The sequence below is a fragment of the Desarmillaria tabescens genome (genome assembly GCF_030435595.1).
Source record: "Desarmillaria tabescens strain CCBAS 213 chromosome Unknown EV420scaffold_1, whole genome shotgun sequence".
Lineage (NCBI taxonomy): Eukaryota > Fungi > Basidiomycota > Agaricomycetes > Agaricales > Physalacriaceae > Desarmillaria > Desarmillaria tabescens.
Window position 1 is genome coordinate 4085809 of NW_026848300.1, and position 26770 is coordinate 4112578.

The 26770-nt window shown below is 47.7% G+C and overlaps 9 protein-coding genes and 1 non-coding gene across 10 annotated transcripts; 4 read left to right on the forward strand and 6 right to left on the reverse strand.

Moving 5' to 3' along the window:
- Window positions 1–57: 57 nt before the first annotated feature.
- Window positions 58–137, reverse strand: EV420DRAFT_t23. The gene has a single exon. It is a non-coding gene; the product is annotated as a tRNA-Asp (tRNA).
- Window positions 138–1798: 1661 nt separating this feature from the next.
- EV420DRAFT_1500511 (uncharacterized protein) lies at window positions 1799–3681 on the reverse strand. Its single transcript, XM_060471023.1, has 4 exons — window positions 3034–3681; window positions 2922–2982; window positions 2619–2874; window positions 1799–2565 (listed from the first exon to the last, which is right to left on the reverse strand). Exons 1-4 carry the CDS (start codon window positions 3250–3252, stop codon window positions 2043–2045), a joined length of 1059 nt encoding a protein of 352 aa, XP_060340201.1. The 5' UTR covers window positions 3253–3681; the 3' UTR covers window positions 1799–2042.
- Window positions 3682–4543: 862 nt separating this feature from the next.
- Window positions 4544–5186, reverse strand: EV420DRAFT_1473466 (uncharacterized protein; the record flags this gene model as incomplete). The annotated part of the gene is made up of 3 exons (XM_060469140.1): window positions 4544–4809; window positions 4860–4920; window positions 4971–5186. The coding sequence occupies 3 exons, from the start codon at window positions 5184–5186 to the stop codon at window positions 4544–4546; spliced, it is 543 nt and encodes a 180-aa protein (XP_060340202.1).
- A 466-nt stretch (window positions 5187–5652) lies between these two features.
- Window positions 5653–7381, reverse strand: EV420DRAFT_113771 (uncharacterized protein). The gene is made up of 6 exons (XM_060466010.1): window positions 7001–7381; window positions 6906–6947; window positions 6625–6851; window positions 6496–6574; window positions 6145–6446; window positions 5653–6098 (listed from the first exon to the last, which is right to left on the reverse strand). The coding sequence occupies exons 1-6, from the start codon at window positions 7071–7073 to the stop codon at window positions 5910–5912; spliced, it is 912 nt and encodes a 303-aa protein (XP_060340203.1). The 5' UTR covers window positions 7074–7381; the 3' UTR covers window positions 5653–5909.
- A 1786-nt stretch (window positions 7382–9167) lies between these two features.
- Window positions 9168–11778, reverse strand: EV420DRAFT_113790 (putative efflux transporter). Its single transcript, XM_060466011.1, has 11 exons — window positions 11225–11778; window positions 11060–11167; window positions 10893–11007; window positions 10772–10839; window positions 10591–10721; window positions 10507–10540; window positions 10279–10456; window positions 10010–10230; window positions 9614–9958; window positions 9421–9562; window positions 9168–9367 (listed from the first exon to the last, which is right to left on the reverse strand). The coding sequence occupies exons 1-11, from the start codon at window positions 11366–11368 to the stop codon at window positions 9252–9254; spliced, it is 1602 nt and encodes a 533-aa protein (XP_060340204.1). The 5' UTR covers window positions 11369–11778; the 3' UTR covers window positions 9168–9251.
- Window positions 11779–13542: 1764 nt separating this feature from the next.
- On the forward strand, window positions 13543–15370 carry EV420DRAFT_1664164 (uncharacterized protein; the record flags this gene model as incomplete). The annotated part of the gene is made up of 3 exons (XM_060478952.1): window positions 13543–15072; window positions 15120–15194; window positions 15272–15370. 3 exons carry the CDS (start codon window positions 13543–13545, stop codon window positions 15368–15370), a joined length of 1704 nt encoding a protein of 567 aa, XP_060340205.1.
- A 1145-nt stretch (window positions 15371–16515) lies between these two features.
- EV420DRAFT_1256763 (uncharacterized protein) lies at window positions 16516–18001 on the reverse strand (the record flags this gene model as incomplete). Its single annotated transcript, XM_060466787.1, has 7 exons — window positions 16516–16845; window positions 16899–16956; window positions 17008–17227; window positions 17280–17498; window positions 17560–17666; window positions 17718–17798; window positions 17850–18001. 7 exons carry the CDS (start codon window positions 17999–18001, stop codon window positions 16516–16518), a joined length of 1167 nt encoding a protein of 388 aa, XP_060340206.1.
- A 1793-nt stretch (window positions 18002–19794) lies between these two features.
- Window positions 19795–21665, forward strand: EV420DRAFT_113853 (uncharacterized protein). Its single transcript, XM_060466014.1, has 4 exons — window positions 19795–19840; window positions 19889–20194; window positions 20247–20572; window positions 20625–21665. Exons 2-4 carry the CDS (start codon window positions 20051–20053, stop codon window positions 21535–21537), a joined length of 1383 nt encoding a protein of 460 aa, XP_060340207.1. The 5' UTR covers window positions 19795–19840; window positions 19889–20050; the 3' UTR covers window positions 21538–21665.
- A 982-nt stretch (window positions 21666–22647) lies between these two features.
- On the forward strand, window positions 22648–23119 carry EV420DRAFT_1634836 (uncharacterized protein; the record flags this gene model as incomplete). The annotated part of the gene is made up of 5 exons (XM_060476375.1): window positions 22648–22704; window positions 22754–22764; window positions 22818–22888; window positions 22952–23045; window positions 23098–23119. 5 exons carry the CDS (start codon window positions 22648–22650, stop codon window positions 23117–23119), a joined length of 255 nt encoding a protein of 84 aa, XP_060340208.1.
- A 1358-nt stretch (window positions 23120–24477) lies between these two features.
- EV420DRAFT_1757938 (uncharacterized protein) lies at window positions 24478–26325 on the forward strand. Its single transcript, XM_060480529.1, has 7 exons — window positions 24478–24730; window positions 24778–24879; window positions 24942–24959; window positions 25016–25345; window positions 25397–25674; window positions 25730–25796; window positions 25854–26325. The coding sequence occupies exons 1-7, from the start codon at window positions 24620–24622 to the stop codon at window positions 26025–26027; spliced, it is 1080 nt and encodes a 359-aa protein (XP_060340209.1). The 5' UTR covers window positions 24478–24619; the 3' UTR covers window positions 26028–26325.
- The last annotated feature ends 445 nt before the right edge of the window (window positions 26326–26770 follow it).

A 26770-nucleotide genomic window follows, 5' to 3' on the forward strand; every position in this document is an offset into this window, starting at 1 on the left:
AGATTCACCAGTCACCATTCCACAGAAAAAAAATAACATAGAGGGAAATAATATCAACTCTCTGGCTGGGAGTCGAACCCAGCTTTCGCGCGAACACAGGTGACAGGCGCGTGTACTAACCGATATACTACCAGAGAGTTCGTAGAGGTCTGGTAATTATTAATGTGATCAGTGTCTTTTCTTCTCGAGAAGAATTTGATATCCACATATGCTTCACTTTACTTTATATGTCACAATTCCTTCACTTCCCGTTTGAGGATGACAATGATTTTGGAAGAGGTAGACAGTGTGATACCAGTGCGATAGCCCACTGCTGCTAGCATAATAGATTGTGCCTTGCTTTTCCATCACTGACATGTTAGGCGGATATAGATTGAGACTAATATTAAGATGGAGAATCATCATGACCCTTGGTATCCACGACTCTACAGAATATCAACGAAGAAGGCGCCGTGAAGTACTCCCGCAGAATTGAGCATCCAATATCATACAGCCGTAGGGAACTTCCATTGCACGGCGAACCTCGACATCTGGGGGACGGCTAAGTGCGTCGGGCTCGAAAATGATTGACCAGAATATTTGAGAAACTTACCAAAACGTGACCTTCGATACAATGGAACGCAGCTCTCCCGGAAGACTCAACGGCCGTACGATCATCTCCTCCGGAAGACCAAATTTTCCTCTCGAGTAAACATCCGCTGGATTATCTTTTGTTGGCACATAAGACAATTCCACCGTCATCGTCTTCGCCTTAAGCAACGAATACGTCCGTTTGACTGATGAGTTGATCAAGGGGTTTCGACTCTTCTTCTGATTAAACGCACGAATGACCTCGGCATTATCACTGAAAATCGTCGCCTCCACACCTGGCGCCTGGATAGTGTGCACTCCGATTTCCACTGCGAGGGCTTCCAGCCAGTTAATGTCCCCTGACGTGAACGAGTGGTCTGAGTGGTAACGCCACGCGTCCCAAAGCCCGTCGACATAGATGCCGATGCCCCATTTACTTGACGCGTCGACGAAAACAGTGGGTCGTGGACTAAGGAAGACTGATCCTCTCGACGTTAGGGATGTCGGGTACGATTTGCAGCTCGTCAAAAGGGCTGGTGCGAGATTGGGTTTAGGGATCGCAAACCGAAGAGCTGAAGGAAGCATGAGCTCTGGACTCGAATATCGATGGGTGTAACACTGACCATAATCTGACTTTTGAATGGTTTTACGACCCTCAAAGGTGGCAATTCAGCTTGTCTTTGGCAGAGAAAAGCCAATGGTACCATGTGGCAAGTGAATAGAGTGCCAGGAGCGACAAGGTCAAGATAAAGGCGTCATCGTGGACCTTCATGAATGATACAGTCCGAAGGGCGAAAGATCCAGAGATTCCATGAGTCGAAATAGAGAACTTCAATTCCTCCATGAGGGTAGAATAAAAGAGAAGAGAGAAGCCAGAAGCTTCGCTCGTCACTAGGTATCGCAAGAAGTTGGCTTTTTTGATACTAGCGCAAAGAATATTCTCACCCCATTGAAAGGGCACAGCATCTGAAGCTAAGTCAAGTCTTCGGTGATGGTGGTTGTAGGGCAAGAAGAGAACGGAACAACGGTCCGAGTTCCATCATATAATGGGAATTGCCGGAGTGATCAATTCCTTTCGATTAATTACTCGTCGCATCATCCTATAGGAAAGCTTACTACGAGCTCTGGCATGTAAGCCATCTGATAATCAAATAAGTATCGAAGAATCGGACTCGCCGACGCGATGCGCATGCCAACGCGGAATCCTATAGTAGCTGAACTTGGGGCTGGAAGTGCCAAGACGATTTGAACTTTGGATGCATGACCACGCTCAAATTACGCTGTAACATACACACTCCAGAATGATTCCGTGGATGCAGACAGATGTGGATATAATTAAATGTAACATATGTACAAGCAGAACTAACAGAAATAGGCTATGCAGATGGTAACGAAATCGATGCTTCTCAATCATACGACAGAAGCCCCCGACGAATGCGCCTTGAAGGCATTGAAACTGAAGGATCTCAAGGTCATCTCTTGATCCGCTCGTGATGAATGGTTTCCTCCGGGTCCTCTGCTCGAGTCCCACGACAGGACCAGATATCTGAAGCTTCTTCATCAACGGAGGGCAAGCCTTCTTCGGCGTTGCGGTAATCACGAGGAGTTGTATTCTCACACCTAACTCGCCTATGTGTGTCAGGGATTGCTCGTTTATCAGCGTTTCGCAAGCTGGGATTGCTAGCTGCCGTGAAAGAAGATACGGAAGCAGTGGTCGGCGGTGGGTGGTGATAATCAGAAAAGGATTGCGTCGTCCTAAATGGGCTTATCGTTGATATCGGTGTCCTCAGTCCTCGATTAATACGACCTTCAATGTTGATGTGTTCATTCAGCTGGCGACTGCGTCTTCTACGTCGATAGAGCAGAAAAGCTATTGTTCCTAGAATCCCAGTGATGACTCCTGCAATAGCACATCCAATAGTGGTGCCTATGTATGTAGTGGTCATATCTTTTGTCGCAACCACGTCGTCGGAATCAGATTGACCGTCGTCATAGCTTTGAAACTTGGTAAGCGGATTGTTTCAACAGAGAGTAATAGGTGGACATACGAATAGACGAGGGCATCGAGCAGAAGTAGTGATTTTATCCCGCCGACATGGCCATTCTGAATTGTGAATTTATGCTGACCAGATGGTATGGAAGAGTTGGAATAGACGGTAACATTGTACTCAAAACCTGACTCCCCAGGGGCGGTCTTTTTGAACTGCCCAACGAGGATGTCATCGATATAGAAACTCATGTCTGAGTTCCCGAAGGGTGAAGTGGTGGTTTTGGCGAGTATGCATGTTACATGGATGGCCGTACCTTTTACTTCTTCAGCAAAGAATTCGTCCAGAGAAGCCGGCACCTACCGTTAAATATTGTGGATACGTTGCGCACTTTATTAGGGCTGTTCTTTGCATTTTGGTCGAACTTTATTCCGCATTTCAGCGAGTACGATTTACGCGAATAGAGAAGAATTACCGTAGAATCATGCCATGACCCGTTTATTGCCATCGAAGGATCGGGGCGTGCGGTACAGCTTGGGCACGGGACATTGCTATTACGCCAGCCATCTTCAGGAGAGTAAAGCAGCATGGGATTTTGGTCGTCGATTGTAGCGTTCACAAGACGACCTTGGACAGTACGCTCGAGCAGAAGAAGTATACACGCGAGAGAAGAGCAGAAACAAAAAAGGTGCATTACTTGGATGAAGTGCTGGAAACGGGAAGATTGTGCAGCTCTATCTGCGGATATTTCAATATTATAACATATTCTGTAACGATCAAAGCAGTGTACGGATCGCTCGTCTGAATGGATGATCACGGCGTGGATCAACAACTAAGGTTCCCGTCGTTACTAGATGATCTTGATAACTTGGTGTTATGAAGAGAAGCCTAAGAGACTATCCAGAGAGAAAGAATTGGCAAAAGATATTAGGCGTAGTAAGGATGAGATAGGTGTCTGTAGCGTCGTGACTGTCCGACAAAATTTATGGTCGCAGAAGACGTGATTGTGAAGTGAGCGCGAGCACCATACAGTGACTTCATACTTAGGCACCGCCTAAGTGAGAGTTGCACGCTGAGGATCAGTATGATGATCGTTTTGTGGTGGTGGTGGTGGTGAAGTTCAAGAAATGTCTTGAGTTTCACCTGATTGGTTGCCAACGGCGAGGCGGCCCAAGGCGGCCCGAGTCTTCTTGCCCGGATCACGCCGACAACTTCGTCTTAATGATCTGTGCTCAATCTGTGCTTTGTTCATCTACGGCTTCACGTATGGGTTACCATGCCATTCATCTATGTCTGAGTTTTGTTCATCAAAAGAAACATCCACTTCTCAAATAAGTACTGACAGTACAAAACCACTTTACTCCTCGGATCCTTGATTCCTTGCCACTTGGTAAACCTCCAGTGTCCCATTGCCCTCTCGACGCCGTGCCTGTACTACTCGGACCCTGTGTATGTGCAGTACATCAGAAGCCAAGTAAGTACATTCATATTTGACTTCCTCTCTCCGCTCGACGATCTAGGAGTAATATGGCGGCGGTGCATCCCCAGGTGAAGGTCTAGCAAGTGGATGGGGTACGGGAGTGACACCTTGGTCCGGACTCTGTGCGATCTTCGTGCGTTGGGATCTGGAATTATTGGCGGAGGAGACAGCAGTGGTTGGTGGTTGGTTATGGTGGCTACCCAAGAGGAATGGAATTATCACAGAGCCGCTGCGCAAAATATGTTGATCACAATGGCTGTTACTAGCAACTCCCGCCATGTCTCCGCTGAAGGCGGAATGACGGCGTCTTCTTCGCTGCCGGAGGAGAATAAAGGTAAGGATACCTAACATTAGGGCCAGAGACCCTCCAACAGAGGATCCGACTATGGTCCTGACGTTCGAACTAGTGGTAACTGCGTCCGTATCGGACCCGGACCGGTCATTATCAGATTGACCATCATCGTAGCTGTAGAAACGCATGAATTGATAAATAGTGCAGGTAGTACTAGACATACGAATACACCAAGGCATCAAAAAGGGCCAATGATTTGTTTCCACCGATGTGTCCGTTCTGAAGTGTAAATCTGTGCTGGCCAACAGGAATTGAAGAGTTGGAATAGACGGTAACATTGTACTCGAAGCCCGGCTCTCCGGGAGTGGCTTGTATGAACTGGCCAACAAGGTCATCATCAATGTAAAAACTCATGTCTGAGTTCCCGGTGGGTGAGGTGGTGGTTTTGGCGAGTATACATATCACGTAGATGGCAGTGCCTGGCACAATTATTCGGATACGCCTTTATCTAAGAGAATCTGACACTTACCGTTAAACAAGGCAGATACATTAGGCATTGGACTAAGCTCGCTCCCAACATCCGGATAGTGCTACTCACAGAAAATAATGAAAAATATCCAGGTCAACATATAGAACCCACTGTAGAATCGTGCCATGTCCCGTATATTGCTTTCGAGGCGTTAGGGTGCGCAGTGCAACCTGGGCATGGTTTTAGGCTGTCGTTCCATCCATCCTCAGGAGAGTAAAACAACGAAGGGCTTTGATCGTTAATGGTTACATTGACAACTTTCCCTTGGACAGAAAACTTGAGTGGAAGACAACAGAAGAGACTATATTGCCAAAGATGGGGTCGCATTGTGGAATGGAGGGGAGAAAAGCATGGATATTTGACTATAAACCTGCAAGACTTCCTATTTTAAGTTACGATCAGGAAAGGAAAATTTACTGGACGACGACAGGGTCAACCAAAACAATACAAAAAATTTCATCTGACAGATTAACGCTGCGTCGATGATAACAACCTATATCGTTTACCTAGAGACCAACATGAGCAACGAAAACTACGCTACGTGAGCATAAGGTAATGATAGGAAAAATAAGAAAAGATGAACCTTTTCAATGCCAGGACGTGGAAAGCAACAAGAAAGGAAGACGAGTACGAGTAACGTTTGTAATCATGACTCAATGAGCACTGCTACAACGAACATTGGCTCACAAAGCTCAAGTTGAATCTGGGCATCATGCGACGGGAATTTCTCGTTGTCGGTCTCATGAGATCAATGCAACAGCCGAAGACGGGAGGGGATCAAAAGAATATTTTCAGAATGGTTCATACCTAAGAAAGTCGGTCAACTGACGATGATGGAGATCAGCGGATAACGATCCGGTACAATTTACTGCCATGGCGAGCCATGAGAAGTGAATGACACAGATACCGCCAATAATGAGTGGAATGAAAATATCAATCACCCGTAGATAATAGCTTCCGGCTCGGTACTCGTACGGGTGTTGAAGTTGGTCGCGGGGAGTTAGCTATAGATTGTAACCTTGGGTCATTGACGTCCATTTAATGGCTCCATTATATAATCGTGGCACCGCTCATTCGACTAGGCGCTCCACTTCTAGCAGAATCAAACTCTAGAGAACTCGCCCTCGTGGTGGAAGCGTTGGAGAGCCTCTTCTCCGAAGCTCGCATCGTTATAGTATTCTCGTCGAGATAGTTCCTCTTCGCCGCTACCCTTTCCGCAATCAAGGTAGGCGCAATGCCCTATGTACCATCAACGTGATTCTGAGTGCATTCAATCCCTACTTACCGTGATAGAGTTCATAACCGCCTGAGCGTAAACGTTCCTCGGATCATCCCTCGCGAAGAACACGATGAACACGATCATCGACACCGAATAGAGTGCAGCAGATTCTACCAGCATCTCGATGATGTTGAGGTACTTGTCATTGCAGCCGATACGGTATATTATGAGGAAGGTGCAGAGGAAAGTCGTGAGGAGCGATAGGATGAAGTAACCGAGCCCCCATCTAATCGCTGAGAACCCCCAATTGGTGTATTGCACGTTGGAGGTGTGAGAGAGGTCTTGGGAGAGAAATAAACCGTCAAAGACTATACGGCGTCATTAGCTACGCAACAAGGAAGGCGCGGTAGAACTAACTGATTTCTAGCACTATTCCGACTATAGGGACAGTGGCGATCTTCCAGTTTCGATCCCATATGACCCACGCACGCCAAGCCTTAAAATAAGTGAGTGGCGGGAAATGGAATGGTATGGGGTAGGTCTTACGCGAGTGCAATCAGCAATGACGATGTTAATACTTGCTGATAAGCCACTGACGATCCATATATGGCGGTATCTCTCGTCGAGGAAAGAGGAGAATATAGTCTCTCGTGTAGCCCCATGAACAATGAAGGCTTGCCGGACCCAATACCACCGTGCGCCGAGGTGGATGGTTTCGAGGATATAGAGGATGAGGACAAGAGGGATCATTACTCGGAGGTGTTTGTGTTTTACTGTCAAGTTTCGAAATTAAAGTCAAATGTATACTAAGAGGGGACGATACGTGCGGATGTTAACAAGTGCGGATAGCGTAATGGCAGTGAATAAGCCTGGGGAAACATTTGGTTAATGGGTGGGTACGGCTGGCAGAGGCAGGGCTTACCATGCATAAGCGACTCGAGGGCCAGAGCGTTGAGGTAGCCATCGAGAGCACGGTTTACGAAGGTGCCAGACATTATTTTCGTGGAACCTCGGAAGGTCGTTATATAAAGAAAAAATTTCAGCTTTGAGAAGACATGATATCATCAACAGACGACACCGAAACGCGGCACGATAGTGAGCGAATAATTCTAGCCACATGGGTATTAAGATCCCATCTTGTGGGAGGTTCTCTTTGATCAGCGTGGTTGTCACAGTCAAAGAAAGTCATCGCAGAAGTGCCGTTCTTCTTATGATTAACGCCACAGCTACTTTTAAGAATATGCGGCGTCGAAAAGGAACAGGACAGGATGTGGGATAAGGTCTACAGTGTATTTTCCAGCCAAGTAAGATCCTAATGCGCTTCATTATCGAGAAGGAGGGTGAAGAGATAGAGAGTCTGAGGCCTTACATCGGGACTAACTGCCAAACTTCAACTTCGCAAGCAAATACCAGCGGAGATACATGCCAAGAAATTATAAGCCTGATTAGAAGTGGGGAATGTCAGCAGGATACGATATGTATCAGTAGTGAAAGGTACCGAACGGCTGAAGTACGTCTGTTCGATGCAAGTATAGATTTGCACCTATTCGAGGCCCACGGTTGTAATCAAGATTTTGCAGAGCATGCCAAAAGCTTCGGATGAGCTTCGGATGTCAGATGTAGGGAAAATTTGACAGAAGGATGTCTCATATGCGGCATAAGTTGTAAATTCGTTGGTAGGGCTTCGTCGGGACTTCAAGCAAAGAGAATCATCTGAAGAATTATCTTAGTCAACATGGAAATAGATGACGCATGACCAGATCCATAGAAGAGAAGAGGAGATAATGGAGGGCCATGCCTGGTTGCAATAGAGCCTCGCGGTGCCCAAGTAGGTCCGTTGAAGGTGGCCGATCTTGATAAGTCCCACCAAAGGGAACGAGATCAACGCGCACGAGGTCGAGGAAAATCGTGTACAAATCGTTCTGGGAGACAGCCCGCATTCTTCATGTGAAACTTGTAACCAAAACCTTCCCTCGGTCTTTCACCCGTGGGGCTGCAATGATGGTATGATCCCCAGTGGTAGGTTCTCGGTGGCGTTGGGAGAGCGAACAGACAATTTAAATGGCATCAACCTCGAGAGGCATTTCTGAATAATTTACGCATGAGGAATGTTAAGCTGAGTATGAACGATGTATGCGCTAGCGATTTCAACGATGGTGCTGGAAGAGAAAGGATGTAAATTTCCCAGTACATGCATCACCCATAGACATCATTTCCGTCAACGCCACAAACGCGGCTGCCCCGTGGACTTGTATAAGAACATATGCGTTTCAGGATAAGGGCGATCTCGGATTTGATAGTCTCCAATTCCTCCAGCGATAGGTTGTCCATTACCTCACTCAGAGGCATGCCTGTTATGCGAGTCCTAAGAATGGACCCCCAAGACACTATGCCGCAGTGATCACCGTACTCGATGAACCGGGGTACAGGGATTCCGATGGAACGGCGAGGGACATGGTAAGACCCTCCTCGCGGGTGCCCGACGTGAATTCAAGCATGAGGTTGAATGGAAGAGGAAAATTTCCGGCATGAGACTCTTGACCACAGACATCGGGTCGAAGACGACAGTAGTAATTTGATACCGGAAATTAACCGGAAATAGTATGAAGGCATGTATGTAGCCGCGAAGACTGTTCAGCCACGAGTATCTTTTGGATGGTAATCGAGGAAAATGCAGTTTCTAGATGATGTCAGTAAGTCCTTATAAACAAGAGATACAACTTACCTTATCCACCATACGTATGTCAGAGAGCCTGCAGTTTGCCGCGCAGAGAACTCGAAATCAAACATCATTGTAAACAAAAAGTGCGATTGAAATTCAAACAGCTCCACGCGACTTATCAGCACGTGACGATAATCCCGGGCCGCCCCGTGAGAGGTTTTCCCGGTACACGAACTATAAAAGTGGAACGCAGGGACTCCACCACATGGCCTACCGTATCCGATGTATCGAGGAACTGGTATCTCATTGGAACGTGCAATAGATCTGGCGATGCCTTCCTTCTCACGAATACGAGATGTGAAATTGAGGACGAAGTTATAAGGAAGGGGGATGACACCCAAAGACGCCTTGGGAGAATTCCATGTCGAATCTTAGACGATACGCCAATAGTGTTCAAAATATATTATACGCTCTCAAAAAATACAGAAGGAAAAAGGGGAGCGTTGTGTTATTATTTTCCGGTCACCGTGCCACTGCTTACGGATTCGCCACTCTCCCTGTCGCAGACCTCGCGTTTGCGCTCCACTACTTCGACACCTTGAAACGCGATGAGGGCCAGCAAGGCGGCTTGCAAAGAATCAGATCACCTGTCTGGATTCACGGAAGACGAAAACTCATACCTAAGGCTGCAAATGCGAGAGTCGTCCATTGCGCTGCTTTGTAACTGTCTAAACCCGGTGAATTTTCTTGCGAGTCTGTTGAATCTGGAGATACTTGATCGAAAATTACAGTGGATACTGTAACGCCCAGGGATGTGCCCAGCTAATATTCTCGCATCAGATAAGATATATAGTCATGACTGCGCCTGCTAACCTGTGTCATGGTTTGAACTACAGCCCCAACCATGCTCTGCTCGTGCGGCCTCGCTACCTTCGTAAGGTAGATCATCGAACAGGCATACGCAAACCCCCCTCCTGCAGGCGCCAGAACAGCGGCTGGGAATCCGAAGGCCCAATAAACAGCCTTGGGATCGATCACTGCGAAGAGCAGACTCGCGACGGCGGTTAAAGCGTTCCCGGAAACCATGAGAAGTACAAAGGGAACCCGGCTTATGAGCATCGTAAGAATGACATTGTATAGCACACCAGTGATGTACGCGGGTAGGAGGCGAACGACTGTCACGAGAGGCGGGAGTCCAATAAAGGTCTGGTAATACAACTTTTGCGAACGTTAGAGACAGGGTATAGAAGCCATATATAAAAGACGTACCTGAGCCCAATACAACCATGAATATAGAGCACACCATGTCAAGAGCGTGATGAAGAATGTAGCCGCGGCTCTGCCGCCTGCTCGCATCCATAACGACACCCGCATCAATGGTGGTGAGCACCATGGCGCTGTTTTCGTATTATACTTGCCTTCGAGGTAGCGCTGCCAGAAAAAGAATGCTACCACAAGCGCTATGCCGACGACGAGGAGGGCAATAATATCTGTTCGCAAGCTTAGCCTTGAGTTCATGTAGATGAGAAACGCTGTACAAGGAGTTTTCCATTCCTCCGGTGCTGTTTCACCCTGAGATAAGACGAATACAACAAGCAAGAGACCAGTGCTGATGAGAACCAGGCCAATCCAGTCAATTCGGCGATCCATTTCGATGGAAGGGGGGTCTTCCTCAATGGCGTATACACCAAGGGCCAAGGTTGCTACAGAGAGGCCCTAGATGTAGAGTTATAAGATCATCATCTATGTAAAAGGACAGAGCTTGCCGTAATGAGATAAAACGGAGATTTCCAGGTTTGTCTGCCATACACGTGAGATTTTAGTAGATCGAGGAGAAGATAAGCATGTACTTGGTTAGTTGGGTTAAGGCACCACCGACGACTGTGCCAAGAGCAGTACCGATGGGCTGGCCTGCGCTGAAAGCAGTGAACGCTTTCCGTCGGGCCTCGGGAGATTTAAATGTATCCGAGAGAATTCCCACCTGAAGGACCTGTCAGTGGAATGGACCATGACGATACTCATGGACCTCACTGCAGCAGGCATCATGGCGGCACGTCCTAAACCTTGTAAACCTCTTAGTATGTCCATACTGATATCGTCTACAATGCGTATTAGTTGATGATAACGAAAGCGAAAAGAATAAGGAGCTTACTAGTAGCAAAGGTGAGCGCTAACGTAAAAAATGCCATCCATAAAGAACCAAATACGAATGGCTTCTTGCGACCATAAAGGTCGCAAATTCGACCAAACATTATCAAGAAACATCCCTGCATGATTTATAAGTGAAGCAATAACAGAGGCGACGCGAAAGAGGACTACTGTGACTAATGGCCCTGCAGACGCAACCCAGTTCAATCTTGCTTCTGGAATGTTCAGGTCTTTTGCCAGAGTTGGTAGCACGACAGATACAGCGCTAGTATTGGTGCTCTGTAAAGCGGACCTTAATGTTACGACACATGGACAAGGGAGGCAATGTATACGCACGTTAACGATTTGCGCCATTGCACACGCTAGTCCGACTAACGTCGACTTGACAACGCTTCGTTGAGCAGCCAAGGTTTCAACACTTGACTCCTCCGAGGCGTTGAGGTCGACGGTGCTGTTCTGGTTCTGTGGTGTTGTAGACATGCTTGAGAAAGGAGTGGAGTGTCTGCAGCAGCTTTATAAGCCTTGGACTGAACCGTCAGACAACATGAGCTAGGTCTTGTGCGCAGAAAGCACGAACGACCTTGAATGTGGTATCACATTGTACAAGTGACACCCTACCCTAGAAGCACTCCGCACCTCGAGAAGTTCTGCCAGAATGGAGAGACATGAAAAACATGGAGCCGTCGCATTCATCCAAGGCGCCTTGGGACAGAAACTCTAGAGAAGGAGCATAGCTAAACGCCAGAATCAAAAAAATTCCGCGAATAGCATGATCGCAGCGAAAGAAGCTGTTGACGGTGACCTTGCTAACATGGCATGATCGTCCGAGAACCTGATATTTGTCACATTGGTGCAGGTTTAGCGTAACCAAAGAAAAAAATCGTGGAACAGAGAAGGTTCATTATATTGCCCCATGCAAACATTGCCATACCATCAACTTAATGGAGAGTGATGAGAAAAATTTTCCAAGCCGTGAACTTTCACGAGGCACGTATGTCCAATCGTAGATTTTGGCAAGAATATTCGGAATTTTGACTGAGTATTCCTTCAGAATATATCATTATTTGTCCAACAAGCCAAGGCAAAAAAGGCTCACCTCGCTGCCAACATTGCGGACCGCCACCTTCTCCGCACCAAGGTAGTAGTACCCTACGACAGCTTTTCCTCCGAGCACATTTTCACTGTGTTTCTGCGCTCCAGGGTCAGCGGCATCAATCGTCGCCTCGGTTAGCGGAGTTGGCGTTGAGGGACATGGATAGAGGGAACCCAGACACTGTTTTCTGCAGCCAAAATCTCAGCATGAAAGTAATGAACGGTCGATCTTGAAGAAGAGACGACAGTTTACGGTTTTATGTCTCTGCACGAGGACTCGGTCAAGGAGAGGAACGACAACCTCAATGAATTTGCACGCCGTTGGGCAGTGGGAAGCCTAGATGGTAAGGACGGCATGAGTGCCCATTTCCTGTGTCACTGCGGCCACACCAACCAGGAGAAAAGACAGAGAAGACAGGATACAGTTCATCCCTCGGCGTAGCAGGAGCTGCCCTCTTCAGCTTCAAAGTTCCGAGTTTGTAGCCTAGGAAATGAAATACACGGAGTAATTACATGGAGTACACTGTCAGGAAGCTAACAAGACGCGGTCCTACGGAACGATCGGCCGGTCCCGGGTTCAACCGGACCTCTTATGTCCACGAACGTGGGTCGGAGGTTTTCCATGTCCCGGCCCGGCCTTACCACTGCCAAACCGCCAATACCTGTAGGTACCTGTACTACTGCGCCATCGCGCCAAGGCTTTGCATCCCTGACAATTCTACTGGAATAGAGCATGCGTGCCTTCGTATATCCACGCCCTTTCTTCTCAACCAAGCAGACGAAAAACGTCGGGCCAGCCCCAACTAACCATATCGTCCTGCACCAGGAGTACAACGTGCGAGGAAATTGGATAGTGGCCGCCCACCATTCGAGAAGCAAATCTATATTGATCGTTGTTGGCATTGGGACGCTTTTTTCACTTTGAAATTTCAACAGTCGGCCGACAGGAGATGAATCGGTGGCGGCCCGGCAAGTGATCCGCCTACCTTCAACCCGAACCACCATTTAGTCGAAGTGGCACTTGATTAACCAGTGTTCTTTTCAAAAGTGAGTGGCGCACCCGTCAGAAATTGGACTTAGAAAAGATCGTTTGAACTCAAGGTCACAATCTGTCGACTCCTCTCTTGATGGAAAAAAATATTTTCCTTCGTTAAAAAGATTCCCGTCCAAATGCAATATATTTCAACCTAACTGTTCTTACGCTACATCCACAGCTTTTTCGAGCGAATGCACAAGAACCAGTCGTTGCCCAGACCGATCTAGTAGTGCCCACCCCTCCTTTATTGTTCTACGTCCCTCCCCTAGATCCCCGGCTTCACGACGAGAAGATAACCGACATCTTGCCCTCCAAAAGGCCACTTCTTGATGCAGATATTCCATACATTCAATCCTGCATCCAGGCATTCCAGCGGCAGATACTCCTTCTTGCAGACCAGTTACAGCTTACAATCGAGCAGCTGGATTGTTACAGGTCTGTCAGAGAAATTATATGGAGGTGCAGAGTGAAAGCACAGCAGCATCTTGAAAGCCAGGTCTATCGTGACCCGAACGCATATCCCTTCATGGTTAGCCGGTACAGTCAAGAAATCTTTGATTACGACCAGCAGGTCCGTTCGATGGATTGCCACATCCTTCGACACGAAAATGCGCGGGTCACTCTTACATTATGGAGTGGAGAGACTACTGCTGCTCTTGAAAGATACAGTTCCGTCCTTGCCCCTATTCGACGTATTCCTCGCGACATTCTACACGAAATATTCTATCACACAATCGGCACCTCGTCTAATTTCTTCAACATCCGTGAGCCTCCCTGGGTCCTCTCCTATGTCTGCGGTTCCTGGAGAGATGTCATATTGTCCTCCGCCTGGCTCTGGCCACGTGTCATATCCAACGCATCGTTACCCAAACACTCCTTGGAGATGCTAGATGTGTACTTGGATCGTTCGCGAAATTGTCCCTTGGACATTTTATTCGAGTGTAATGATTCGTTGTCAATATCGGAACAGGTCCTAGAGATGCTCATAGATCATTCGCCCCGATGGCGGAGAGTATGGATAAAAGCTCCCCATCATTTCATGGACCGGCTTGATCTGACTATCGTGCGGATACCGATCCTTGAAGAAGTTGATATCGATTTTTATTTTTGCCTTATAGACCGATATGTGGCGGCCTTTTCTGATGCGCCAAGACTGAAGAGTGTTACCGCTTCGATTGGGCTGCACTCATCTCGCTTTGACCCGCGTATAACTAGATATAAAGGAAATTACAACGTCGAGGATGACCTCAATCAACTGGCTGACTATCCGTCACTTGTTGACTGCACGTTGAACTTCGCAGAGATCTACTGGGAATGGATGATACATTCAGCAATCTTCAAATTTCCTAACACGCCTGTTTATCACTCATCTATTCGATTTCTCTCTGTTGACGCCGTCGACATGCTCGCGCATCTCACTCTCCCCGGTCTAGAAGTTCTCTACATTGGAGATCGCTGCCTTCTCTTGGCTTCACTCCAAAAACCTCGTCCGCCACCTGAAGAACGGGTTCGAATAATCACCGATTTCTTCACTCGTTCCAGATGGAAACTGAAGAGCCTGACCCTCATGGACCTTGAGCTCATTGGGAAATACACCTTCATGGCCGGAATTCTGAAGCGATTCTTTACAACCCTCACGTTCCTACAAGTCCAACTCAATGTCTACGCCCGAGAGTCATGGGGCGGGATCTGGGAACTCATGGATACTTCCTACCCTCTCATTCGCACACTTACAAAGAGCCGACTTCAGCATATCATCATATACAGCGAAAATGGGCTGAACAGGTTCGCTCCCCAAGCGCTTTTAGAAATGGTCGAGTCGCGGATGCGTAGCCCACATCCTCTCCGTCGCTTAGATTTCATTGCAAAATGGACCATCGATTCGACTTGGGACTTGGAAACCAGGTTCAAGTCATTTGCAGAGAAATATGATGGGCTGGAGTTAAATGCGAAGATAGGATACCAGGCATGGTGTCCAGATTGTTATGAACAGGCGGAGGAACATTGCACTACTGTCCTCCAATTGTTTCCACGTGGAGGAAATCAGACAGAAATGGTCTGCCGAACTGAAAAGATTTCCTCAGATAGATTTCCGTCTGCCAGAAATCAGTTTTTAGCAGGGAGAATCCAGTTTCTGACTTGACGGAAACTGTATATGGAAACTTTTTCAGTGCCGTTGTATGTTTCCTTTGTGCGGAAACTTAGGCATGATGGGAGTGTTGGCGAACAGTCTGTTCATGAATTTCATTCTGAAGGTATACGCGTCATTGGGTGATTTTGGTAGGGAGAATGAGAATAGGAGGACCCCGAAGATGACCGCCCTCGCTAGGCTCCGATACTTGCTGTTCTTCTGAGACTCATACCCCTGACTTTTCATTTACTATCAAATCCATTACCTATTGTCAAAAATTGCCACGAGCTATTGTGCTCGAAGGCGAAGCAGAGTCTTAGTCCACGCCACCAGTTGTCCCGGCCGTTATCCACGCGCAATTAAGAAGACTCGAATATTCTACCCAGTGGCCGCCGGGAGCTCTTATGTACCCGAGACAAAGAGCGCCCTCTTGTTCAAGTTTAATCGGGCGAACAATGGAAGGGATCGATGAAATTATATCGTGATACTGGCTACCGCTATTATATCATTTTGACAGTTGTTTCGACGGCACCTTATAAAGCCTTGCGGGGAGACTGTACAGACCTCCATCTCATAGCATCAGCAAAGCGACATCGTATCTCTTAATCGTCCTTCAATTATTTTGGGGAAACATGATCAGCTACTGCGTCCCATTCCCCTTTCCTTCCGAAGAGGTAAACGGTTTCTTCCTAGACATTTCCCCTTTCTGAATAAAGACCCAGAAACCGATATCTTTGACTTTCGACGATGACCAGTTTCTCTTCCCCCAGCAGTCGATACCGTATCACATTTCGGTAGGCGCTCATCTAATCAGCAAGTCAGATTATATTGTTCTGAATGCAGAGTGCCAGACGTTCTACTCAGCCTTAGTACTTCCCGTCGCTCCGGCTCTATTAAGTTCCCTTTTGCCTGTCGCGGCAGGAACTTCGGCTACAGAGGTTGCAGCACTCATTCAATTCCTCTGCCAACCAAATCATCAGGACCATACAACAGGGTACGTCCACTTTGACCCTCGCTTAAAACATCTCCTACTCACGTTTGCCTGAAGCCTTTGAGCCCTGACTATGATTGTCCGGCTGGATCCAGGCATAGAATACTCGACTTCTGGGCCATCTCACCGATCGACGTAGCCATGCACTTTGTTGTTAATGTCATACTCTAAAATACGCATAATTCTATGCCCAAAGTTCCGGCACATTTTGTGTGAAAAACAGAGACGAAGAATCATCAAAAGGCGATGTCCATTGAGCAGACAATCCCGGACATGTTTAAGAAAAGAGTTTGCGCTAATGTATATCTCATCTAGATACAGTATGATCAACATAAAGTTATTAAATACAGAGTCCGAATCGCGTCACTAACATAAGGTCATATCAGGAATGCGAGGTATACAAGCGCACTAAACATGGCACCCAATCCAGCATCTACGCTAATTGACAAGGCGCCATTGGATCCTGATCCCGAATCAGAACTAGATGCCGACGTGCTAGGAGCAGAACTACTTCCAGTGCTAGAAGCGCTTCCACTTCCACTGGTTGCGCTCCCGCTACTGTTTCCAGCTCTTGTACCATTCGTCCGAATCGCCAGCTCCTTGAAAGCCGCAAAGTTATTAGGTCCCGTCTCAACAGCATTTATTGAGAACACCATTCCAGAACCACAATGGTTCGTCTGGCCACAGTAGCCCCAAATCGGTGCAGTCTATGGTATGATATCAGTTGAGTGTTGAAACGAAAGTGATACATGAAACGCACATCGTTGATCCTAATCTGGAACGTCGGAAAATCAGTAGCATTAGCAGCCACCGGTCGGCTGCGCATAAAAAATGTCAGACAGAGAGACGAGGGAGGGGAGGAGGCTCACAATCCAGACGAGAATCCTATCTGGCCGGAGGTGGACGTCTCCGCGAGGGGCTGGCATGGGTGTTGGAAACTACTTTGAGTCACGGTATGGTTCTTCGGGTGAAACTCGAATGTGACGGTATCCCCGATGGAGGCGCTGACATTGGCGGGACCGTACTCAAGCTTTCCGTCGATACCAACAACGATCTTGTGGTCTACAGGCTGGGGTGCGTATGTTGGAGCTAGACGAAGCAGATGAGAGGCAAGTCTAGGTGTAGGAGAAAAAAGACATACCTGGTGTACCGTCATAACTGGTGTACGTCGTCAGCCAGACTGAAGTTTGGCTGGTGACCGTCGCGGTGACCGTCGTCCAGGATTGTGCAGGGGGAGGGGTGTATGTAGATGTTGCAGACGACGACGAAGCAGTACCATTGGAGGATATCGCGAGAGCTTTGAATGCGGAGAAGGAGTTAGAGGAGCCTTCTGCGCCTGGGTTGACGGCGAACACCATCCCTGGACGTCGTGGTACTATGAGTATACTAGGGAAGTTAAGATAGAGTGGGCTCATGCGTACCCTTGCCGCAATGGCCAGTCTGGCGACAATAAACCCATATAGGGTTGCTATCGTTCACCTTGAGTTGGAACGCAGGTAAGTCAACTTGATCGGCGGTTACCGGCATACTAAGACCCTGGTTAGACTCAGAAGGGTAAGCAAAGTAGACGTAAACTCACAAGCCCGAATCGACACCGCCAGCGAGGTGAGCACACGGTGCATTGAAGGAGGACTGTGTAACGGTATGATTCTTAGGGTTGCTGAAACTAAGTATAAGACATTACATCGGGACACGTCGATAGAATGCTTACAAACTGAAGTTGATTGTATCACCGGCAGATGCAATGACATATTCTGGGTCATAAGCGAGTGTTCCGTTGACTCCGGCGGCTACATTATACGTCGCTGCGTATACCGTCACAGGGAGGATGGCAGTTATCAAGGAAAACGAAGCAAGCTTCATCGCAGGAAAGAGTGAGAAGAGGTAGAAGGGGAGTGAGTACTGATACTGACTTCGATGAGGCATTTTATAGCGCTACAATCAATGAAGTCCAACACGGGGAACTCGGGGTGTATAGTACTGTATTATTTCCTCGGTGATCATGATGGATTTCATGTTGCGGTGTCGGCGTAGTAGGGATCATCAAGGAGAGTGTCGCTTACATTTTCAACAAGGCAAAAACAGCGCGGTTGACGTCTAGGAGCATCTTGGATGCTGTTTCATCGGTAACTTCGGAAGATACCAGAAGTTTGTTGGTGTAGATGCTGTGCCATTGATCGAGGATCAATCGAACTGGAAGAAGAGGATGTGTTGGTGTTCTGTGGGATAGTGATAGAGTGAATTCATTATTACGGTTATGAAAGGGCACTGCTGGTCTCTGCGAAAGGCGTCAAGACTCAAGACGCTAGCGAGAACCAGGTAAGATGGTACGAGAAAGCAAGGAAGGACTGAAAAGTGTTCGCATCAATAGTGGTTGGCCGTGCCGTCTACGAGCCGAAATATCTCCTCCCTTCCGAGTCTGAGTCTAGTGGACAATCAATTAGATGCATAGAAGGCGGGGACGCGTTCAATTGTAGCGAAAGATGCTCTTGAATGATTCGCTGATGGGACAGGGCCTCCCAGGGCCGCCTGCACAGGCTTACCAGAACTGCCATAGCCTGCTGCACCGCCACCTAAACCAACGTTTTCAGTATTGAGATTCTACAGGGCTTGCTGTTATCAGTCTGCTATATGAAAATGATGATAAAGCTTTACCTCTCTCCGACTTGAAGATGACATATCAACTCAAGCGTATTGGACGTGAAACTATGCGCAGTACACTGCTGCGCAACCATTACATCAATGCTGATCATCGTTCAGAGTGCTTTGAAATTGATGAACGACAATTGGCAAAGATTCCGTATACCAATGCTCACTGACATGAGATAAGGATGCTAAAAATAGTTCCTATGACGGCTGCTTGTGCGCTCTGATCCAAAAGCGAACAACACGGTTTCCGCAGCGCTTGCTTGCGGTCTGTTGTCGCCGTAGAAGGGTCCCATTGGTGGAGACGTATGCAATGAAAATACGGAGATAAGGGTTTCACCTGTCATCTCAGCAGGAATATGAGATACCTGATACTCCTGGTTGAGTCAGTGGAAGCATCTGATGGAAGGGAAAAAAGGTGCCTTCCAAATGCGAACGACGATCACGTGGTGGCGGTGGGAAATCAGATTCAGAATTTGAACTTGAACATGCATCTTACGGTCAAACGACCACCTCACATCTCAACAATCGAAGCTCGCTTCTACGGTTACTATACTTCGAATTTCTGATTAGTTCAAGTTTGCATACATTTCTTCGGTGACGGCCTTGTAGAAGCTTGTAATGACCGCACCCCCCCTCGCATGCGATACGTGGTGGTCGGACCAAGCTAGACCTCTGCTCTTGGAACAGTCATATTCTTGGTTATGAGGAATATACGGTTCTGGAAACACGACACAAAACATTCCGGGATTCTTTGGCCTTGTCGGGCCCTCAATAGTTAGTTACCCGCTAACGGTTGCTGCCATCTGAATTGTTGTGAATGGATCTCAACAGGTCGGCTACAGTCGCTAGAGACATCATTAATTAATTCTCATCGTTTTTCCATTTTGCAGGTCTGCTAATAAAGCGGGGTTTGTAGGATCCAGATCTCCACCCCATCATGACACTGCGAATTCGTCCTCCTGGTAATGATGACATCTGCGGCTTTCGCTCTCCCTCTTAAGATTGACATGGCCGATGACATTGATTTTGGCAGCTGCCGCTAACTTAGACTTGGTAAGTATGTGCTTGAATTGCCACATTTTAGCTGACCATGTTCGCTAGTGCAATGATATATACATCAAGCCACACATGGATAACCCTCGAGACGCGTTGTCGATAACCGTAAATCTCAACAGCACGCGCCTTTCATCACTTCTAAAAGCGGTTTCGTAATGATGTCAATCATTGGCCAAATCTCGGCCGCCTGAACCGAAACATGTGCCAATGCCATCAAGGGATTCCTATATATCAGGGGACTGGCTGCGGATTGGCAGTTACATATATTACAGCGACCTGTCGACCTTTTTGCCAATGCATGCTATGATCCTATCACTTCCCCCCGAGCTGCTGCACCAGATATTCCAAAAGGCGAGTACCTCCTCTCCTCTCTGCGATACTCGTTCTCACGCTTGGCTACCAGCTCCAAATCTCTGACCTGAAACGCCTACGGTCTACATGCAAGCGTTTCAGCGCAGTCGCTACGCCATTTGTTTTCTCCAGTCTGAAAATCGACACCGACAGCTATCAGTTTCGCAAGTATTCGTCGATCCTCAAAGCTATCGCCTCTGGTCGAAGCGATGTCGCGAGACACGTCCAGACTCTCACTATACTATCCCTGACGCCACCGCGGTACAAGCGTCTCAGGCTGTGGCAACGAATCATGAAGCGCAAGCAGCGCGTGTATAAGGCGTTTGAAAGCAACTTTCTTCGTGCAGTAACAAAGTTTACAGCGGTGACATCGCTCTAGTGCGTTCTCGAACTTCTGTATTCGATGGACATACTGACCCCGTCCCTACAGCTTTGATATGCACACCATCCAACCTTCGTCTGCCGACAAGATCATGCGCTCACTGGGAGCCCTTCCTCGCTTGTCGCAACTATCCGTTCACATGTACCATGACGTCGACCCCAGCATCTCTCTTTCCTTGTCACGACATTTCAAGAACCTTAACTCTATCCATTTGTGTGGTCTCCGGCTCTGCTATAACGACGCGCCCTCCACCATCATCGCGAACAGCCCGGCCCTCACGGAACTGACTCTTGACGGAACCTCTGAACTTAACTCTGACAAGAGCGCGACGATGGACAACCTCTTCTCCAAGCTTCCTTCAGGAACGGCCCTCCCGTTGCAGAGCCTCACCATAGGCGGCACGATGCGCTATCTCCTTGACCCAGCCCCACAGATCCCTCCCCATTTCAAATCCCTTACGTCCCTGGTCATAACTTCCGATATCATCTCCGTTCCGGCCGATTTCTGGCGAGCACTCGAGACCGCCCGTATCCACTTGCAGAAGCTCTCGGTGCGAGAGTTGGACGAGTCGCTCCTGAGCTATCTCGAGTCCTACGCCGGTCTGAGGGACTTATCAGCAGATGATGCCGCTAAATCGGATCTGGCTGCAGACCGGTTCTATCATTGCGTGGTACCCAAACATTCGGGTACCTTGAGGAACGTACGCGTTAACACGGACTTTGAGGGGAAGTGGTGCCTCGGCGACACACAATTGGATGAAATCATGAGGTGTACCGATTTAAGATCTATTGACTTTTCTGTTGGGTTGGGCCAGGTTGATGCTTCGTATGATGAGAACGTCATTGTGAGTGTGGTGTTGATGGTGGAAAATTATGGTGTTGACGAGAGAATATCTTTTAGACCCGGCTTTTGGATGGTGCCGCCAGTGGTGTCTTCCCCTTCCTCCGCTATATTGGTATAGCCTTCGCCAACCCGAGGAGTGTTCGCTCCATCGATGATCCAATCATCCTGATGTACGCCGCTCACGGCGTTCACGGTCATAGACGCATCAACGATATCGTCAGCGAGTTCCAATGCGAGAAACCGAATCCTTGCATGTTGGCATTGGAGCTGTCCACTGGCCACATGCATAATAGCAGGCTGGTCAAGTCTGAGGGCGACTTTTGGACATTTAAACTTATGGCAGGGGACGGTTCGTATTACGATTTTCCCTATTGATGTTGTACTACTACTATGAAAATTTTAATGTACCAACATTTTTTGTACCTATCATCCCTTTTTCAGTGATTAGCGTTGACAGGGACTTTTACTCAAACTTTTTTTGCTTGGTTTATTTTTATTCTTGTCGTGTATTCTTAGTATGGAGCGGTGGGTACGTCAATTGGAGGTCCTATCGTGTCATAAATGACTTACTCTCTGAGTAACGGAATGAAGTATACGCGCCTTTCTCATGCTAACACGCGGACGAGTTAGCATCTTGAATCTGCGTACCTCAGGGCGTCTTGCTTTTTCAGGTTCGGTTACGCGCCATCAAGCAAAAATAGTGGATCTCACAGTAACCACATGAATGGATAATCGCTTAAACCGCCCTGAGATCTGTCCCTTGTACGCATCTTGGCTTCGCTAACTCGGAATGATACGCCAAGCTACTGCGCTTCGTCAAATTACTCTTTGATCTTATGATATCCTCCAGTTCCAACTTTAGGCTCTCTGAGATCACCAATTAAGTGTGGAGAGCTATTATCCATACAACTCCATACATACGTCGGGCGCTGTTCCTGGCCCTCGAAGTCTTCCTCGGTTCTGGTAGCTTCATCAATGATAATTGTGCGTTCTCTGGATGGCCTCCATTCCAACGTAGGAATAGCGAATCAGGTGTCCCTCTGACGATGAATACCCTAAAGAATAAGTGGGGGTGCTTCAACAGTGATGCAGGTCGTTACTAAAGAGTCTTCACTCATCCATATCGAATAAGGAATCCGCCACGGCAGGCTTACTCAGACTCCATCTTCTATAAATTCGAAAAAGGCAGACCACCTTTGTGTCCGATACATCGCTCCTCCCTCCCATCATGCCCAAGTCCAACTCGTTTCGCAAGAACTTTGTAAAGCACTGGCTTCCTGTAGAGGTGCGGTGCGTGGATCCTACGAGGGACTGAGCTGATCCTTAGATACTAGGTAGCTCCTCTGTAAGTGTCGTCTCGTCTCTCACTGTCCTCCCCTCTGAATTTATGGTTTCTAGTATCATTCTCGTGGGAGGCATCGTCTGTGGCGGAGCCTGGTACCTCTCCCGTTCAGCCATGGGCCCAACAAGTGCGTACTAGCTGCACACTTCCCGGAACTGGTGTTGACAGTCCTTCTTTACGCTCCATCGAGTTCAATGGACCAAGTCCAACCCCACGCCATGGAATACTATCGAGCCTAACCAAGGCACGAAGCTCATGGAGGTGAACCAGAAGTTTGAGAAGAAGTGCGTCCTGTCGGCTTGGGCTTTCTGATAGCTAACTTTAAGCTGTTTTTAGGTGGTCGCGGGATAAATTGTAGATTTCTGTCCTCGGAGTGTCGTGATAATAAGAACACCGGATTTTGAACTGATAATTACACCGTCTGATACTATGAACCCGGTGAATCGACATTGATAAGAATGGCTCGGCTCACTACGTTGATTTTCGACGGTGCTTCAAAGTTCAATCTTGAAGTTTTGAAGTTCGTGCGCGTATATTAACAGTTCAATACACGCGCACGAAAGACGTTCCAGGTGATGCCGATAACTTTATAGGATAAAAATCAGGACCGAGATCTGGGAATGCAACAAGTATGCGGGAAACTCTGAGGTGGAGATGGTGGAGTCACAGCGTGGTTCGCAGAAATCGAAAAGAAAGCATCGAACTCTGCAGAATAAGGGATTAGAATACCGTGGGTTGGGGGACAGAATAGAGGATACTTGATTAAGACCATGCACGTCAAAAGACCGACATTGGTATGGTGCGAGAACAGACCCTTTGTCGATAAATTGTCCAGGTGATAAAAATGAGGGGTCGCCTGCCCAATAACTAGTCACCCAAGGCATGAATGAAGGGCATAGTAAAGAGTCAACTACTTTTTCCAAACGTAACCTTGTCCGACAATCAGATAGTCAGAAAGTCCTGGCTTCGGTATCGATATACAGCTGAGTTTTCATGTCTACCGACAACGTAAACGGCCACTGGCACTGGCCATAAAGAGGAACGCGTTCCAGATACCAGAGAGGGGGGGGGGGCTAATTAAATTAAAGAGATGCCAAATGGAGGCACAATCCAAGGTAGAGGAGATATTGTATCCGTAGCCGGAAACGACGAAAAAGGAAGAGGTGCAAGCATCTCCGCAAAAGCAGTCTCCAAATGCGTGGAGCAATGGTACTGTAACGAAGGGCATGTACTTCAACCTAGAAGCGCCACTCGCGCGGAATATGGGGGCGATATGGTAACCCAAACCATGGCTTCGACAGTAAGGATGTTATGAGAGCAAGACATAAACCAAAAAAGAACACCGACCCCAATCACCTAGACCTGTAACCGATCGCCGTTGGTTACAGGTCTACCAATCACCCGTTCCGCTGTAATATCGCTGGTTGCCAGCCGAAAATGTCTCACGGATTAGACATTTCAGAAAAAAAAAAAGCCCTGTGACTGGTCATATAAGACGAAGAAGTTGAAGGATTGGCCAAATGGGAAGACATTCATCACAGTGTCGGATATAGGAGCAAACGAGTCATTTCAAAATGACTAGAGATGACGAGCACGTATATAAGACATAGGGGAAAGAAAACAAACGCGAATTACTCCTTCCTTATTGGGCGCGACGCCACATTGGACACGTGATGTAGATAATTAAAACTTTGACGCCTCTGCGTTTGGCGCCCAGCCTCGAGGAGAACGTCCATCGCGATACTTCTCTGCAGCTTATCGTCCCCTACAGCTCCTCTAACAAAGACACGCTACTTTACCCTTGGATAGGCGACACTTCCACCACTATTAGGAGAGTCCTTAGCAACGGAACGCGAGAATGGGCAACGGACCTTCGGTGGTACAGGAGGGTAGCGGTGGACCCAGCAGTTTCGGTGACTTTTACACTGTCTTGTCTGTCGAAAAAGACGCGACAAGTGACCAGATCAGGGTGAGTTGGCTCTGTTTTTCTTTGACTGTGGTCCTTATCATACGCAGAAAGCATATCTGAAAAAAGTCGTCGAGACGCACCCGGATAAGAACCTCGAGGATGCTGAGGGTGCGAATAGACGATTCCGGTTGGTAAAGAGGGCGTACGATGTGCGTAAAGCAGCCTTTTTCGTTGATGTTTCTTTTTGTGACTCACTTTCTGGCGGTGGCAGGTCCTGATGGACGACGACGTGAGCTCGATTTTATCTTTTCAATCTTCATTCGCTGAGGCACTGTTACTATATAGGACAGAAGGCGGTACAACCTGTATCCTGAGGCATTTCATCGCGAAGTATCCGATTGCGATGACAATGCCAGGACGGCAGCCGAGAATCGAGCCGACGCGTCTGAATACCCTGCCGCTCCTGGCGGGTGGAGGGACAACATTGATGAAGACGAAGACGATGACGACGAGGGTGATGGTCAACAGTACCATTTCTTCCCTGGTGCAGAGCCCAGGTTTAGTCCCGAAAGCTCGTTCGCCGAAGACGACGACAAGGTTTCCTTCGAGGACCTCATCATATTCTTATATCTCCTCGATGGTATGTCCTGGACTGCAGATGAGGATCATCCCAAGGTTCGAAAACCCACCCTCCGTACTCGGTACACATACTCACAGTCACACTAGAGCGTGTTCAACATCGTACCCAAATTCTTCGCCAAACTTGTTGAAGATGAACTACAATGGAGCGGGAAGCAGGCTTCGTCGTACCCCTCATTCGGAGACGCACATTCTGTCTTTGATCTGTCTACATACGCCAACGAGGAGCGCGCGAACATTTCCGGACCCGAAGTCCGTCGGTTCTACACCTTCTGGTCCAAGTTCCAAACTGCTAAGCGGTTCGAGTGGTTCCAACCTGTTCATTGCCCTAACCCGTATTGCATGGATGATCCAAGATGCCAGAGGTCAGCTGTCTCCTGTTGTCCTATCTAACGCATTCTGACTGATGCCCATGATAAGGTTCTGCCGAAAGATGAATAAGAAATGTCAAGATATGATGCGAATAAAGTACAATGAAATCGTCAAGGTATGTTTTAGCATTGGCTTGAAAAGCAATTCGAAGCGGGGCTGACGCCGATTGTAGGTGGCTGTTATGGCTCTGCGCGATAGCGACCCTCGATACAAAGCCCATCTCTATCGCAAGAGTAGCGGACTGTATTATTCTTCGTCGAGCGTTCAGAAATTGGACGAAGAGAGACAGCGCCAGAAGCAGAAGAAGAGGGACAGGAAGAAGAAGGGCAAGAAGGGCAAGTGGTGAAGTTCTTTGATTCGTTTTTTCTTTCTTTCTTGGAGCACGCGCGTGCACATATATTCACTGCTCTGATCGTCCATATGTACTTATAGCCTGTAACTACTCATGTCATGTATCTGTATAATCTTGTTTGAACATGTACTTTTACTTCTTCGCAATCTAAACTTGCAACAGGCAGTCGCAGGGAGGCGTGTTTCCAAGACAACGCATTTGTTGAAGTCAGGCTCCTGAGGCCTGTGAAGCTTGAAGCTCTGGTCTGTAGGGCGTTCCAGGATACTAGCAGGTTTCAGTGCTGAATGACTGGTTGCGAGGAGTCCATAAAGATTGAAAAGCCGTTTCCCGATACTACAACACAACGGACGACGGTCGACGGTCGAGCTATGAGTCTTATGACTTATAATTAGGGTTGCGCACGAAACCCCATGTTTTGATACACCGGGGTTTCGGACCGGTAAGTTATCGGTTAATTACTGGTATTTTACCTCCCCTCCCTGGAGGGTTTTTCGTCGAGGTAACTTCCTGTCATGTGACAGGTGTTTTTTTTTTTTTTTAAATCTATATTTCGAAACCGCAACCCGTAATCTATGTACAGAGACGCGGCGGCGCTTGCTCATAGCCAGCCCCAGTAGCTACTGTAGGTACACAAGGGGATTTTCAGACCTTTAATGGTATAGATTTCTCGTGTCTTTCATGTGACAGGTGTTTGAGCACCATAATTCCATACTACTAGATGTATATTTCGAGTTCTG

Coding starts and splice junctions, on each gene's coding strand:
- EV420DRAFT_113853 (XM_060466014.1), top strand. CDS start 20,051: ATGCCATCAAGGGATTCCTATATATCAGGGGACTGGCTGCGGATTGGC. Junction 20,195..20,246: donor TGCACCAGATATTCCAAAAG/GCGAGTACCTCC, acceptor CTTGGCTACCAG/CTCCAAATCTCTGACCTGAA. Junction 20,573..20,624: donor ACAGCGGTGACATCGCTCTA/GTGCGTTCTCGA, acceptor CCGTCCCTACAG/CTTTGATATGCACACCATCC.
- EV420DRAFT_113771 (XM_060466010.1), bottom strand. CDS start 7,073: ATGTCTGGCACCTTCGTAAACCGTGCTCTCGATGGCTACCTCAACGCT. Junction 6,948..7,000: donor CCTCGAGTCGCTTATGCATG/GTAAGCCCTGCC, acceptor ATGTTTCCCCAG/GCTTATTCACTGCCATTACG. Junction 6,099..6,144: donor CGGTTATGAACTCTATCACG/GTAAGTAGGGAT, acceptor GATGGTACATAG/GGCATTGCGCCTACCTTGAT.
- EV420DRAFT_1500511 (XM_060471023.1), bottom strand. CDS start 3,252: ATGCACCTTTTTTGTTTCTGCTCTTCTCTCGCGTGTATACTTCTTCTG. Junction 2,875..2,921: donor CGTATCCACAATATTTAACG/GTAGGTGCCGGC, acceptor AAGAAGTAAAAG/GTACGGCCATCCATGTAACA. Junction 2,566..2,618: donor CTCGATGCCCTCGTCTATTC/GTATGTCCACCT, acceptor CAAGTTTCAAAG/CTATGACGACGGTCAATCTG.
- EV420DRAFT_113790 (XM_060466011.1), bottom strand. CDS start 11,368: ATGTCTACAACACCACAGAACCAGAACAGCACCGTCGACCTCAACGCC. Junction 11,168..11,224: donor CAATGGCGCAAATCGTTAAC/GTGCGTATACAT, acceptor TCCGCTTTACAG/AGCACCAATACTAGCGCTGT. Junction 11,008..11,059: donor CTGCAGGGCCATTAGTCACA/GTAGTCCTCTTT, acceptor TAAATCATGCAG/GGATGTTTCTTGATAATGTT.
- EV420DRAFT_1757938 (XM_060480529.1), top strand. CDS start 24,620: ATGGGCAACGGACCTTCGGTGGTACAGGAGGGTAGCGGTGGACCCAGC. Junction 25,346..25,396: donor CAGATGAGGATCATCCCAAG/GTTCGAAAACCC, acceptor CAGTCACACTAG/AGCGTGTTCAACATCGTACC. Junction 25,675..25,729: donor GATGATCCAAGATGCCAGAG/GTCAGCTGTCTC, acceptor GCCCATGATAAG/GTTCTGCCGAAAGATGAATA.